Source organism: Callithrix jacchus, chromosome 2, assembly GCF_049354715.1.
Source record: "Callithrix jacchus isolate 240 chromosome 2, calJac240_pri, whole genome shotgun sequence".
NCBI classification, from domain to species: domain Eukaryota; kingdom Metazoa; phylum Chordata; class Mammalia; order Primates; family Cebidae; genus Callithrix; species Callithrix jacchus.
The window spans coordinates 82,129,505-82,145,793 of NC_133503.1; the positions used below are offsets into that span (position 1 = coordinate 82,129,505).

The 16,289-nt window shown below is 42.6% G+C and overlaps 1 protein-coding gene across 4 annotated transcripts in view; it reads left to right on the forward strand.

The window, feature by feature from the left end:
* The window catches only part of MARCHF3 (membrane associated ring-CH-type finger 3), a 151,622-nt gene extending 135,558 nt beyond the window's left edge, over window positions 1–16,064 (forward strand). For all 4 annotated transcript variants that reach the window (XM_078364940.1, XM_008991598.4, XM_078364941.1 and 1 more), the window contains 2 exons: window positions 5,610–5,819; window positions 15,134–16,064. In XM_078364940.1, the coding sequence (XP_078221066.1) occupies window positions 5,610–5,819; window positions 15,134–15,292 (369 nt within the window). In that variant the 3' untranslated portion in view covers window positions 15,293–16,064. The remainder of the gene's footprint in view (window positions 1–5,609; window positions 5,820–15,133) is intronic.
* Window positions 16,065–16,289: the final 225 nt, after the last annotated feature.

The window sequence follows — 16,289 nt, forward strand, 5'->3', positions numbered from 1 at the left end:
GTGAGACCATGCCTTCTCTTTTTTTTCTTCCAGCCCCATAAATTTATTATGGTTTCCTTTCTATCAGTTTCTTTCATTGTTGCGATGGTTTCTCATTAAGGAGATTCATGGGAAAGATTGTAATCGATCGGAGCTATTAGCCACCAGAGTGTAATCTGGTTCTAGTACAAACTGACCTGCACAGTGTCCTGTCTACCTTGGGGATTTAAGCTTATTAACTCAGAGCCTGGGAGGCAGAGTCTAAAGTCCTTTAACAACCGCACCTCTGGCACACCCTCTTCCCCACTAACCAGTAGGAGATTTAACATATCGACATTGTAATTAAATCCAAATCCCCACTTAACCCACCTTGAAAGTAGCCACTGGTGCCTGGCTTACCTTAGATGCACATTCACTGCCAGTGAATGATGCTGTGGCAAGGTAGTAGAGTGCTGCTTTTATCCCCTGTTCTGTCCCAGGCCCTTTAGTGCTGATTATGGTGAGATTTCTGGTTTGTTTGTTTATTTGTTGAACTTTTTTCCAAGGATTGATTAACCTCATGGTTCAGAAACAAGTTAAGTGATTAGAATGAGATCTCTACAGAAAAAAATAGGCAGCTCACTGCTGGGGCTTTGAACAGCATTATCTCTGTGTACTGCATGTTTTTTATGGAACCAGAGAACAAGAGGCAGGAAGGGTGCCCTGGGCTGCCCATAGAACCCCTGGCAGCTGTATGGGTGGGTCCACCAGGGAAAAGATGCCACAGAAATTACTAGTCTCAATCATTGACCTTGGCTTTTAAAATATAGCTAACCACCAAGTATAAGCTGAGGACTAAGGTCAAACTTAAGACTCTTTAAGAATGATATCTGAGCTGCAGATGCTGTCCACAAGTGGCAGGATAAATTAATTGGTATCTTACACCAGTGGAACTTCAATAAGTAAATATTCCTTCTTGTACTGATAAAAACAGTTAAGGTATAATCATTTTCCTCCCCTTCTATCCAGCTACTTCCTGACCCCATGCTTTACTAAGAATTATGATACAGCAGAATGGTTAGAAGCACAGTCTTTAGAGCTGGACTTCATGAACCAAAGGCATGACTAATCTTGTATAAGTTATTTGAATTCTCTGTGTCTCATTTCCTGTATCTATACAATGGCAGTGATAATGATATCACTTACTAAGATTATTGAGGAGTAAATGAATTATTAGATGTAGCATATAAGATAGTGCTTGGCATATAGTAGGGGCTGAAGAGACATAAGCTATTGTCATTCATTTAGCATGAGATGCCTGCTATGAGGCAGGCCCTGTGCTAGACACCAGTGATGTAAAGGTAAGTTTGAATGGGAAGACAGACACACAAACAAGCCTGCGTTCTGCCTCTTTCTGTTCTTTATTAATGGATAGGAGACAAGGATACTACTATAGACTAGATATAATAGTCAATGTATGTACCGCATAACTGATAAGAAAGGTAGAAGACCTAAGAGCCAAAAATGTAATAGAATAATAATCGGGGAGGTCAACCCCTTGTCTGTTATGAATTAAGTCACAATGCATGATAATGTAGCTGAGATTAAATACCCAAAATTGGACCTCGTCGTAGTTTGGTAAAAGAATTGACACAGACCAGAACAAGAGCCTAAGAAAGTTTTCTGAAACTGTAATAATCACATCCTGGCCAGCCAACTAAACATTCAGTTACCAGATGTACCCAATAAAACAGCAGGACTTAGCTGTGTCCCACCTAGCTGGAAAGCTGCAAAAACCTTGCATACACAGGCATGCACACACACAAATGCCATTTGGTACAAAAAAAATGTTAGTAGGAAAGCAAGGAAAAGAGGTGAGGCTGGTTTAAATCTCACCTCTGATACCCACTTGCTATCTATCCTGAGGTGAGTTATTAAACTTTCTGCTCCCTGGCATCTATATCTATGGAACAGGGATACCGTTATCACCTACTACATAGAACTGCTGTGAAGACTTAGTGAGATATTGCATAATAAACTCCAAACAGTAGCACTGAGCCTGCCCCAGACATCGCTCAGTAATAGCTGTTTTGCTGTGCACTAGCTAGACATCTGCCTCCCCTGGCTGCGTTGTCTGTCCCTCTCTCTCACTCTGTGTGTGTCTCTCTCTGTCTATATGTTTTGTACACAAGTAATATATACACATATATTTATACAAGGAATTCATGTTAATTGTACAAAACAAGAAAATAATATACAAAAAAATTTTTAAACCACTCATAATGCCACCACCAAGAATAGCCACTATTTTGCTAGGTATCCCTCTGGTCTTTATGTGACTACACTATGTGTGTGTAAATGTAAATGTCTGTCTCTGTGTAAATACGTCATACATATACAGGATCATACTATGCATTCTGTCCACTAGATTTTTTTCCTTCTCAGCAATATATTATGTCAGTAAATATAAAATGTACATTAGCATTTGAAATTACTATTAATATATGGCATTCTATGTTAAGCAAATTCTGTAATTTATTTAGACAGTTCTGTATTGCTAGAAATGTAAGCTGTAATCAAATTTTCTGTTATAAACTCTTCTTGTATTAATATTCTGTGTCGATATATCTGGATACTCAGCAGCTCTAACCATGGCTGAGGGTAGGTTTTTTTTTTCCTCAGTGATGATGGATGAATGCTACTGGTCTTGCTCACAAGCCTGCATTTGTATAAGTAATGCAGTAACACTTGGAGTTCTGCAGAAGACTCACAATTTAACATACTAGTACCATGTAAAGTATTCCATACCCAAGTTCAACCAGCAGCAAACAACACAAAGAGTAAGCTAAGTCCCCCAAAACTAGAGTTAAAAGGGTGCAGAATTTATCTTATTGGGTGATCATGGACACATAAATACAGAAGATCAAAGAACAATTAGAAAATAGGAAACTGGGAACAAGCAATCATAATCTCATTTGTCTTTGCACATTTATTTTGCATCAGACAGAGATAAACATTGATTCATAATTACCTTCTCCCCCGCTTCCCTATCTAAGTCATTTCATTGGGTAATGTCAAGAGCCACATAACTAAGTAAAGTACTAAATTAGTTTTAATAAAATGCATCCAGAATTCCCAAGCAAAAGAAAGGAAGCCTTTGCTAATGAGTTCAGTGTTTCTGTGCACATCGGTAGCATATGTGTTCAGGGCCTGCTATTCCAAAATGGAGGTACAGAGAAGAGTGCACCAGATGTCCTGTCTGCTTCCAGGGAAAACCGAAACTGTGAGAACTGGGTTGGTTTGCTATAATTTGGCCACCATTGTTTAGGAATCTGGATGTCTGAATGTCTTACAATTTTAATTTTTGAATATTTCACTAACATCTGCATAAGAGTAGAGAGATCTTGATCTTCTTCTCAGTTCAGCTTCTGAATCACCTGGAATCATCATTCAATCTTATTGAGCCTCTATAAAATTAAGATACAATAATGCCCTGTTTCTACACTCCACTTCATAGCGATATTCCCAGTGCTTAGGCAAGAATGTATTAATTAATAAGAGCTCTTTGAGTATCTTTGAAGCTGCTGAGATGTCTGAGGTGGCATGACAACACACAGCAGGATAATATCATTTGTACTTATTTTGGTATTTATATTAAATATTTATAATGCAGTATTTAAATTCTCAGCCAAGTCAGCTCCCCATTATCTATGTTTTGATATTTATTTGTGTCCATTTTTGAGGTGAAATTGACTTCTTTCAGCATCTCACCCTGTTTTTAAGGTGGATTGTCCCTAAAGGTGGAATGTTGGGGACTTAAGCAAACATTTGAGGAAGGGCACCTCCCAGAAAACTTTCTTTGGTGCCTTTTACCTCCTGCCTCTTTTGCTCACTCATTGGGGTTTTGCCAGGCCTTACATTGCCCTTTACTCAACTCATTTCCCTCTTTGCATCTTTTCTATTTTGTCCTTCCATCCTTGAACATGGCCTTCCCTTCCCTTTCCTGTCAGCCCCACCCATTCTTTTCTCACCCATCATGGTCCTTCCCTTCCTTCCAATGGGTTTGTAGGATTTGCTGTCCTGGCCACTTGGGCTGTCTCCTCGGAGCCCATGCTCCTGTTTGGCAAGCCAGCTATGTGGCACTGCTGGGCATGCATTAGCAGACAGACAAGGGTTGGCCCCTGTTTGTTGATAGGGATAAGATGGAAGACAGAGTGTGCCAGTGTCGCTCCTCACCCCAACCCCATTGTCTGTGTTTGACCCCACTCCTTCTCTGGACTCCTTGGCCTCTGTTGTTACTACATGGAACAGTGAGATGAGAATGTCAAATTATCTGTAGAGTGTTTCAATGCTAATCTGAAGAAAAGCTACCAGGCCTCATTACCCATGTGAACTGACATCAGAATGTGAGCACTGAATTAAATGGATTGAATGGATTATGGAAAGCATTATAGCAGGCATTCAGCAGGGACCTAAATGAGAGGACAGCCATCCTGTTTCCCTAACTGTAGAAATTCTCTTTAGTCTTTCAAAAAGCATGAGGTTTTTCCCATCCTTTTGGGGGCTGGTTCAGTCAAGATGGTAACATAATCAAGATGTCAGAGTTGGTCCTAAGTGAGGAGGTTCAGGATCCAAAAGCCAAGAGAGGGCATTAATGAGTTTATGGGGTCAGGTGAGTCTTATTCTGTGTTGGATGTCCCCAAGACCATCCTCCGGATCAATTATTCACTAAAAGAACTCACAGGACTCAGAAAAACTGTTGTACTCATGGTTATGGTTTACTACAGCAAAGGGATACAGATTTAAAGCAGAAAAGGGTGAAGGTGCCAGGAGAAACCAGGTACAAGAGTCCAGGTGTCCTTTCCCAGTGGAGTCAAACAAATGTGCTTAATTTTTTCCAGCAATGATTTGTGACAACATGTGCAAAGTATTGCCAATCTGGGGAAATTCATCTGAGTCTTAGTATTCAGGATTTTGACTGGGATCAGTCACGTAGACATGCAATATCTGCATAACTGACCTCAGCTACTCAAACTCCAGCCTCCCAGCACAAAAAAAGGTGTTCATCATAAATCACATTGTTGGTATAAACTATCTGATCATACTGGTGTTGTGGCCCAAGGTGTCTAGCATGCAAAATACTCTTATCAGGCAAAATATTGCTAGGACTCAGAGCTCATCTCTCAGGAGCTGGTCAAGAGCCAGTCCTAAAAACAGGCCTCTCTTGAGCAACCCAACCCTTCCCTGCACATATTCCCAGGGTCAAGACACTGGAAGGCTTTGGACACATGACTGAACTTCTCCTACCTCAGCAGTTACCTTCCAAGAATAACATTCTTCCTTCTACATGGGATCACTGTGATTCAGAATAGTAACGGCTAAACTATTTTCACAAGAAGTAGGTCATCTATAGCAAGGACACTATAAATTATTATTGTTGTGTGTATCGTATCATATTATTCAGGGGGTGGGGCATGGGATTGAGCCCTGAATGCTTCCTTGTTATCTCAGAACAAGTCGGAAATGCCTTTTTTCTGACTTCTGAAGGCAAAGCTTCTGAAGACAAAAATGACTTCAGAGCCGCATGCCTCCACTCCACACTGGTGTTTAACCTTCTCCCTTGCTCTTCTCTCTCTCCCTTTACCTGGCAGTGGCTGAGAAACCCTGGCCCCCAGCATGAGAAGCGGACTCTGTTTGGCGACATGGTGTGCTTCTTGTTTATAACACCCCTGGCCACCATCTCGGGCTGGCTGTGCCTGCGGGGCGCTGTGGACCACCTGCACTTTAGTAGTCGGCTGGAAGCCGTCGGACTCATTGCACTCACTGTCGCACTCTTCACTATTTACCTCTTTTGGACACTAGTAAGTATTGGCGATGGCTGGGGTTCAGGCTATTTGGAGTTGGCAGCCTCATAGCTGGCACAAGCCTTTCCTCTTCTCTGTAACATATCTCACGTACCCAGTAGAAAACAGACCTTTGAGGCTGAGTGTGGTGGCTCACACTTTTAATCCCAGCACTTTGGGAGGCCATGGAGGGTGGATTATCTGAGATCAGGAGTTCAAGACCAGACTGGAAAACATGGTGAAACCCTGTCTCTGCTAAAAATGCAAAAATTAGCTGGGCGTGGTGGTGTATGCCTATAATCCCAGCTACTCAGGAGGCTGAGGCAGGAGAATTACTTGAACGTGGGAGTCGGAGGTTGCAGTGAGCTGAAATTATGCCACTACACTCCAGCCTGGGCAACAGAGTGAGACTCTGTCTCAAAAAAAAAAAAAAAGAAAAGAAAAGAAAAAAACCAGACCTTTGAATGCTGTCAGGAGCATGTGATTTGGTTTATGACTACGTGTGTGTGTGCGTTTGTGTGTATATCTGCGCTGCTAAGGCAGATCACATAAAAGAAAAGCTCAGCTTCTGGGTGTCCATCAGTCAAAGACACACACACACCTTGGACGTTCCACCCTACTAGCAGTCTAGGACTCCATCTGTTATAAGGCATGGCATTTTCTTTCTCTTGTTTATGTTTCTCACTTTTGCTGGAACTATAGTATATTATGAATGATGCACTTGGCCACTGTTGCTGTCACTGCCTGCACAGATCATGAATCCTCCCTGTTGGTTATTTTCTTCTTATGTCCTGACATAGCCTAAAGTCTTTGTTGGATGTGGAGCCGCACTTTGCCTGATGATTATTCTATGTGTTGGGATATTGACTCTGCTGCCCATAAAAGCACTAATTTATCTAGCTGGGAAGCTGCCACCAAAGAAAGACCATTTCTCAATAACTGTTCTCACTGTATATGAGGAAGAATTTTTAAATATCCCCTTTTTCATTCTTTTAACTTTTAACTTCATGCAGTAAGTTGATTGCTCGAGTACCAGTTGACAGCACCCACAAAATGCAACATTTGATCTCTCTCTTTCTGCTTTCTTCTGGGAGCTGCAGGGAAGGACATCACTGTCTTCTAGAATATTTCAGAAGCTAGGCCCGCTGCTTCCTGGCATTACTCTCCTGTGCCTGCTCATTTCTAATCTGAGCACGTTCTATTGTTATTCAATATGTATTTCCTGCCTAAAGCATACCATTCCCATATCCCATAGCACAGTGTCAGCATGTGGAAAATGCTTCTAGCACTCACTTCCTCCCTTTATCTGTCTCCCAGACCCTGTTCCTCCAGCTGCCACTCCCAAGACCCTGTTCATTTCCCTCTTCTTTATCATATGGCTCTTCCAGCTCTGTACCTCCTCTCCAGTGAGAGTGTTCAGACAGTAAGCAGACACATTTCAGTTTCAGTAAAGAGGGAGTGTTCTAATACTAAGAATTTATCTTGAGTCTTATGGTTAACTTAAACATTCTGTTCCCAGGCTAATGAAGCCCCAAGCAAAACTATTATTGCCTCTTTTAAAAGTCTACGCTTCCAGCCAGGCACAGTGGCTCATGCCTGTAATTCCAGCACTTTGGGAGGCTGAGGCAGGTGAATCGCTTGAGGTCAGGAGTTCAAGACCAGCCTGGCCTACATGGCAAAACCCTGTCTCTACTAAAAATACAAAAGTTAGTTAGAAGTGGTGGTGCACGTCTGTAATCCTAGCTACTTGGGAGGCTAAGGCAGGAGAATTGCTTGAACCTGGAAGGCAGAGGTTGCAGTGAGCTGAGATGGCACCCCTGCACTCCAGCCTGGGTGACAGAGCAAGACTCCATCTCAAAAAAAAGTCTGTGCTTCCAAAGTGCATTCTGGTTCATTGTGAATCAAGCAGTGAAGCTGTCCCAGAAGCCTCTATTGTGATGGGAGAAGGGTTAGAAATAAGAAATGAAGGAGCCTAAGCAGGGCCATCTAACTCTTGGTCCATGGCACCACCTGGGAAAGTCATTTTGCTTCTGTGTCCTCCTCTGTCAAGTGGAAATAGCGGTAATGCCCATTCTGCCAAATTCCCCTGGTGTTATGAGATTTAAGTGAAAGTGTATATGGGAAAGTACTTTGGAGAATAATACAAGTTCTTGCCATGTTTAGAGGTTTTCTAGTCTGTCATTTTTTTTAGAAGAGTACCTATGATGAAGGATAGATGAAGTGAGCTTAAATGCTGGGCTTTCAAAACCAATTTAAGACCTTTGAAAATCCTGCTTTGTAAAACATACACTTACCTAACAAGAAAGAAAAAGGGCAACAGGTGACTGGAAGGGAAGAAAGAAAGGAAGAAAAGAAAGCATGCTATCTCGAGAAATAATGGATGTGACCTTGTTTCGTCTCCCATCTCAGGTGAAAGAAGGTTTGGGTGGAAAAGCTACCTAGACTAGGCTCTTTCAGGAAATGGTAACATACTTCATTCTTACAGGCAGTGCTGTACATGCATTTAGGATCCAAGGGCCTTGTGTTTAAACCCAAGGTTTAGCATCCTAATAATAGTAACTTCAAATAGGATACCTAACCTTTCTGTTCATCCTTCCTCTTATACAAAAATATACAGGAAACAATTGCTAACCCCTGGGCCAATGGATTATTGCAAACAGTAAGTAGATAACATCTAAGAACATACATGCAAGCACCTAGCAGAGTGTTGGCCCTACGTTCCTTCCTGCGGCTTCCCTGCTCCCCCAGCTTCCACCCTCCCACTGCCCTTTATAGCATGCAAAGTAGCAGGAGGGAAAGAAGGCATCTCTCCCCTTTGACTGGTGTGAGAAACGTGCTGTGGAGTCAGCTCAGCAATAGGTTACTGAATATAGAATAACTCCTTCCCAGATAAATGCTGTACTGAGCAGCCCTGGCAAGAGCCGTAATTCAGAAGCTGACAGCACTTGGAAACTGCCCTATGGCAGAAACCCATTGTAAACAAGCTGTCAAGCTTAAGGAGAATATGCTGTGAAAATGTCTTAGATAAACAAACACGGTGTCAGTCCAAGCCTTGCTCCTCAGAGGAGCCGTTCCTGGAAGGCCTCCCTGGTATTGTGAAGAAGGACAAGCTCTCACGCTGCTTGCTTCAGAGTGCCTTGGAGTTTCTCACGGGCACACATGGCCATGGAAGTCCACCCTTAGGGAGTCCCCTGCTGTGAAACCTGCTGTGTTTCAGAAGCACACCCAGGCCCCAGGAGGCCAGGGTGTAGGGGCCAGCTCCACCCTAAGAGCTCAGGGATAGGTGTCCCAGAAACATCACTGTGCATGTCACAAGTGATTTGAAGCCCATGGACAGACACAAAGAGAGCTGGATGAGAACTGAGTCCATATTAAACATGAAGAAATTGTTGGTAATGGACTTGGTATTAGCCCCAGTTTAGAGGCTGGAGGAGAATTGAGGCACCATGTACAGGAAGTCTTTCCACTCACTGCATCACAGATGCAGCCAGTGTCCAGCACAGAAGGGAATGCATGAGCAGCCCGGTTCCTCAAAGGCTGACTCCCAGTCCCATGTTTTGATTGTTTAAATTCTTCTTATAAATTCAGAGCCTCCAGTGGAACACTGTCCCAACAAGGCTCACTGTAGGGCTGCTTAAGACACATCTCCCACATGGCCTACAAGCAGCCTGAGGGTATTCAGCAGTATTTCCCCATGACCAATTCACTCCCATACTCCTTTCCCCAGTGCAGTCAGAGATAGTTAGGTGAGCTGGGCCCATTGCTGCGGAGGCAATTTGCCAAGGCCTGATCCCATCAATCTCCCTAAGTCATACCATCACTTCCAGAGAAAAAGGGCAAAATAAAACTATGTAATCAGATTTCCCGAAGCCTGCTGTGACTTTACGCACACCTTTGCCACTGCCACGGTCACCTCCCTAATGGGAAGAGGGATGCTAACATTTTCTAACCTTTCTCATAATATTCATGCGATCACAACTCTTTGTACAACAGACTTGCCCATGATAGGAGGTTAGTTAGATAAATAAATGCAGAAACTTCAGGAAGCCCATCCCATAAGGCATAGTATTTTTAGGATAGTAGCCCTTTATTTTCTTCCTCCTCTCTCCTAAACTCAAAAGTTTAAGAAATATCTCAGTGAAATTCCTAGCATTATTGTTATAGCATCTTTTTATTTTATGTTTTCTTTTTCCTCACTGCCTTATTCTTCCAAATTAGACCTTCTTTCTTTCCAATTATATTGCATTGCAGGGTTGCAGTGTCTTGGAGCATCTAAAGAAGTAGCATTAACCCAGGGCAATGCAAACCTGCAGTCTCCTTGGCATTGTGCTCAACTACCTTTATTTTCCCTGACAGAGGCATCTTCTTATGATGCTTTCTTCTTATTGATTGAATTTGCCTGCAGACTGTGGTGATTAACCACAATTAAAATAGATTAATGTGTAATAAGATCTCATCTGTTTGTCTACACAAGTGGGCTTAATTTTTAATTTCCTGGCCAAAGAACCAGGAGACCTGCTACGTCCCTGACTTTCTGTGTTCCTTGAAGCAGTGGGTCTCAGGCTTGAATGCACATGTGGATCACCTGGGGACCTTGTTAAAATGCACTTTCTAATTCCTTAGGTCTGGGTGGGCCCAAAATTCTGATATTCTAACAAGCTCCCAGGTGATGCAGCCTGCTGCTGATCCAGGACCATGCTGAGAGCAGAGCCTTAAAGAAAATAGCCCTATCTCTCTCTGTTTCTATTTTTTTCTGTTACCCTGTGTCTAAAGAGTGTCACAAAACTCTTTCTTATATTTAACACATGTAAAACAGCCCAAGAACACTAAAATGTATGCCCTGTGCTAGGTGTTTTATATGCATTACATCAAATATCATTGTTCACATCTTACAAACAAGGCAACTGAAGCTTGTTGACAGCTAATAACCTCCCCAAGTCACGCAACCACTAAGTAGAGGATGCAGATTCCAGCCTCATGTGCCTGGCTCTGGATCCTGCGGTCTGCACTCATAGCTACTTCTCTGATTACTAATGCCAAGTGTGCACAGCTCTCGGCATCATGGAAAAAGGGACTCTTGATTTGAAATCCAGCTTTCCCATAATGTCCCAGATTCCAGACTTCTTATTTGCCAAAGTTCCTTATTAGTATAATACTTGTCTGCATTCCACCTCTTTCCTGCCCTTGGCCCTGAACAGCTGGCTTCCCAGCCTGCCTCTCTTACATTCATGAGTAGCACCCAGCAGCAGCAGGACAGAATAGATACAAGAGAATCAAGCTTAAAAAAAACCAAGCTGATCCACTTTGGCATGTTTAGGGACTTTTGGAGGAAAGCACATCTGTGTGAGTTTAAAAGTGTGTATTTTCATACTCAGCTCTCTCTGGCACTCAGCCCATGGCATCTGCTTTCTAGCCTCAGAAATTTGAATGAGTGGCCTTGAATTTCATGATCCTGCCATGAAGACTAAAAAGCCCATTCTGATCAAGGGCCTGCACTTTCATCTACTTCCAGAAACTCCAGCTCAAGCCATCAGGTCAACCCACTTTCTGACCACCATAGACCTTTAGTGGTCAACACAACCCACCTACTCCCAGATGATTAAATAGCCCAGACCTGATTTGTCTCTGGAAGCTCATGGGCTCCTTCGTTTCCAGCACTTACCTAGACATCAGACTCTGAATGTTCTGGGCAGTCCATCAATGTTTTATGCCAGCCTCCTCCAAAACAAACTACAGGTTTAAGCATCTCATTCCAATGTATATACATAAAAAAGCAAGCACCTCGGCTTGGTGTGGTGGCTCACACCTGTAGTCACAGCCCTTTGGGAGACTGAGGCAGGCAGATCACTTGAGGCCAGGAGTTTGAAACCAGCCTGGCCAACATGGTGAAACCCTGTCTCTACTAAAAACAAAACTTTGGACGAACGATCCAAGATGGCTGATTGCTAACATCTCGGGATTGCAGCTCCCAGTGAAAGCACAGAGAACGAGAGGACGCCACACTTTCAGACAAATTTTGGTCGCTCACGGAGCAGAAGATTCCCAGTGGAGGAGCCCCACGGGTCGCCAGCGCAACTCTTGTGGCCGGCACAACGGTTTTGCCGGCACCTCAGCGCAGCAGCTCTTGGTGCAGAGTAAACGGGACTGGTTCCCCTTCTGACCGAGGTTTGGAGCTCCGGGAAGGCAGAGTCGCCTATTACGGACTCAAGAAGGAAGACAGACTGGAGATTCCAGGGCAGAAAAGCACCATCAGTCTTAAAGCCACTGTTTTGGCCGGCGCAGTGGGTTGCTCATATTTCGGCCCTGGGAGTTAACAACTTGGACGTCCACCCAGAGACCTAATTTGAAAGTTGGTAATTACAAAGACGACAGGTGGATAAATTTACAATGATGGGAAGAAACCAGCGTAAAAAGGCTGAGAATACTCAAAATAAGAACGCCTCTCCCTCTAAAGAGGATCACAGTTCCTCATCAACAAGGGAACAAGGCTTGATGGAGAACGAGTGCATCCCATTAACAGAATCAGGCTTCAGAAGATGGATAATAAGAAACTTCTGTGAGTTAAAAGAACATGTTGTAGCCCAATGTAAAGAAACTAAGAACTTTGAAAAAAGGTTTGACGAAATCCTAATGAGAATAGACAACTTAGAGAGGAATATAAATGAATTAATGGAACTGAAGAATACAATACAGGAACTCCGAGAAGTATGCACAGGTTTAAACACTCGAATTGTTCAAGCAGAAGAAAGGATATCAGAGGTCGAAGTCCAACTTAATGAAATAAAATGAGAAGACAAGATTAAAGATAAAAGGATAAAAAGGAATGAGCAAAGTCTCCAAGAAATGTGGGACTATGTGAAAAGACCAAATTTATGTTTGATAGGTGTACCTGAATGCGACGGAGAGAATGAATCCAAGCTGGAAAATATTCTTCAGGATATTATTCAGGAAAATTTTCCTAAACTAGCAAAGCAGGACAATATTCAACCCCAGGTAATACAGAGAACACCACAAAGATACTCCTCAAGAAGAACAACCCCAAGGCACATAATCGTTAGATTCACCAGGGTTGAAACGAAGGAGAAAATACTAAGGGCAGCCAGAGAGAAAGGTTAGGTTACCCACAAAGGAAAGCCTATCAGACTTACAGCAGATCTCTCAGCAGAAACCCTACAAGCCAGAAGAGAGTGGGGGCCAATATTCAACATCCTCAAAGAACAGAACTTTCAGCCCAGAATTTCATATCCAGCCAAACTAAGCTTCACAACTGAAGGAAAAATAAAATCTTTTATGAACAAGCAAGTACTCAGAGATTTTATTACCACCAGGCCTGCTTTACAAGAGCTTCTGAAAGAAGCATTACACACAGAAAGAAACAACCAGTATTAGCCTTTCTAAAAATATACCAAAAAGTAAAGAGCATCAACATAAAGAAGAATTTACATCAACGAATGGATAAAACAGCCAGTTAACATCAAATGGCAGTCATCCTGAATTTAAATCGACTAAATCCCCCAATCAAAAGATACAGCCAACACCCAACGGTATGCTACATCCAGACCCATTTCACATGCAAGGATACACAAAGACTCAAAACAAAGGGATGGAGAAAGATTTACCAACCAAATGGAGAGCAAAAATAAATAAATAAAAAGCAGGAGTTGCAATTCTCATATCTGGTAAAATAGATTTTAAAGCAACAAAGATATAGTGGTAAAAGGATCAATGCAACAACAAGAGCTAACGATCCCAACGCCCAGATACATAGAGACTTAGATTCAATGAGACAGAAAATTAATAAGGATATCAAGGACTCGAACTCAGATCCGGAACAAGTAAACTTAATAAACATTTATAGAGCTCTCCACTTTAAATACATAAAATATACATTCTTGTCAATACCACATCACACCTACTCATAGGTTTAAATGAAATATTGATTGGCCATTATTAATACCCATTTTTTTTAGAATAGAGCAACATTTCCGTTCTCCCTCTTTTTCTTCCTCTTTCTTCCTCTCCTTCATTCCTTTTTTTTTCTTTCCTTCTCTCAAAAAAAGAAACAAAGAAATCAACTTGTAGACCTCTAGATCCAGGTCGGCAATGTCTCTCTCATTGCCTGATTTCCTTCCTTCCCTTCTCTCCCTCCCTCCCTCCCTCCTTCCCTTCCCCCTTTCCTCCCTTCCTGCCTTCCTCCCTTCCTCCTTTCCTACAAAAAATAAAAAATATAAATAAATAAAAACTTTGCCAGACATAGTGGCACGTGCCTGTAATCCCAGATAATCAGGAGGCTGAGGCAAGGCACAAGAATCGCTTGAACCCAGGAGGCAGAGGTCGCAGTGAGCTAAGATCATGCCACTACACTCCAGCCTGGGTGACAGAGCAAGACTTTATCTAAAAAAAAAGAAAAAAGAGAAAGGCTTCAGTTTGAAGCAGTGTTGCAATCAGAAAATGTAGGATGCTGATTCACTCATCCAATTACTCAGCAAACTCTCTTGAGCAACTTCCTAAGTGCCAGGCCCTGGAACAGGTGCCGGCCATGCATAGATGAACACAACACATCCCTGCTCTCAAGATGCTCCTAGTGCAGGGGAAGGAAAAACATGGACAGTGCTGTTCAGGACACTCAGTGCCATGTGGGTAAGCTTGAGGCACAGTGGGCACCCAAGGGAGTCATGCCCCACCTAGCCTGAGACTCGAGAAGATTTATCAGGGGAGTTAGTGCCCATGCTGTGATTTCCTTACTGGAAGCTATACATGCTGGAGTTGGAGGCCATTACGAATCATCCATTGGGGCCACCGAGCAGTTATGCAGGTTGTCCACAGGACAGCACAAAGGGTGTGTCCTTCGTATCACAGGGTGAGTGAGATCCTTTGAGTTGTGCAGGGTCTAACTTGCAGGAAGGTACATAAAGTCCTAGCATCCCACTCATCTAACAGAGAAGAACCTAGGGACCTGATAGGCACATTGCCGAGGTCACACAGCTGGGCGAGGGCTGGCATTGTATTCACCACTAGTCCAAAAATAAATTCAAACTCAGAAAGAACTTCATTTTCCCATTCATATCCTGAATGTACCCAGTATGAGGAGGAACAGAGGAAGCCACCCATGCAACCTCTGCCCATGTGTCCACACACAGGGTGCTCTGTGGTTGGTGCCCAGTCTTCCAACACTCACTGTGTGCCAGAGCCATTGTGCCCAGGGTTCTTGCGCAGCTGTAGTGCTGCCAGCTCTCTGAAGCTCTTTCCAATGACATATTTGTTTCTTGCATTGATTATCCACTTCTGCTGACCTGAATTCTTTTCTCTTACTTTTCCTCTCTCACCCCCAGGTGTCATTTAGGTACCACTGTCGATTGTACAACGAGTGGCGTCGGACCAATCAGAGGGTGATTCTCCTCATTCCAAAGTCTGTCAATGTACCTTCTAACCAGCAGTCCTTGCTGGGCCTACATTCCGTCAAGAGGAACTCAAAGGAGACAATTGTTTGATGTTTGTGTGGGTGTTTGGTTGATTCACTGTTTGGGGTTTGGAAGGATCTGCACTGGGGTCATGCACTGAGCCACCCCCAAGCCCTTCCTTCAGCCTGTGGGTCTCAGAACATCCAGAGTGGGTTAGCACATCACCCCAAGCAACGACCCCTGCCAGAAGAAAGCAAATACTGTTTTACTTCAAATCATAGATGCTGCAATCATATGATATTTGCTAAGCTGCCAAACATGTTTATTTAGCAGATACTGTATGGAATTTTCTGAACACCTCTTTAACATATGAGGAAGGTTGTCCTGCTACGGATGCAATTCAATTCTTCCTTTTTTATTACTATTTCAAACATATATATATATATATATTAAACTTAGATGATAATCAAAATCAAAAAGCCAATGTAAAAACTGGTTTCTTGGTTTGGTTGGGTCTTATTTGAGTTAGTTTATTTGTTTCTCAGTTCCTCGTGTGGATTATTTGGGGTACTTGGTAGCCTGAGTGATCTTTTTCATCTCTTTCACGTCTGTTACTTAAGGAGACAGCATAACAGATGCAGAACAAGTCATATTTGAAGAATGTTTTGTACTAAACTTCATTTAATTATTCAGTTTTTAAAGGGAAAAAAGGGCATAGCAACTCTCCACACAGTGAGCTGTTTATTTAAATATTATTAAGAAGAAAATATGGTGAGAAGCTCACTCCTTTCAACTTCTTTGGTACTGACAGCTGATAGAAGCTATTTTCTAATAATAAATATCCAGTGTGTGAAAGACAAAACCCACTGATTGCAATACTCTTTTTTTAAATCATAAAACCTGTGAGGTTTCCCAAAGCAGGTTTTTTAAAAGGAAAAGAGGGAAAAGCAAAAAGGTTGGTGTTCTCACTCCCATCTCATTTAGTGCATGTCTTAATTCTGCATTCGTAATGAATTGGAGGATCATTAGACATTTCTAGGAACCCTAGACCTGTTTTGCATATCAATTAGCATTCCCATTGCTCTAT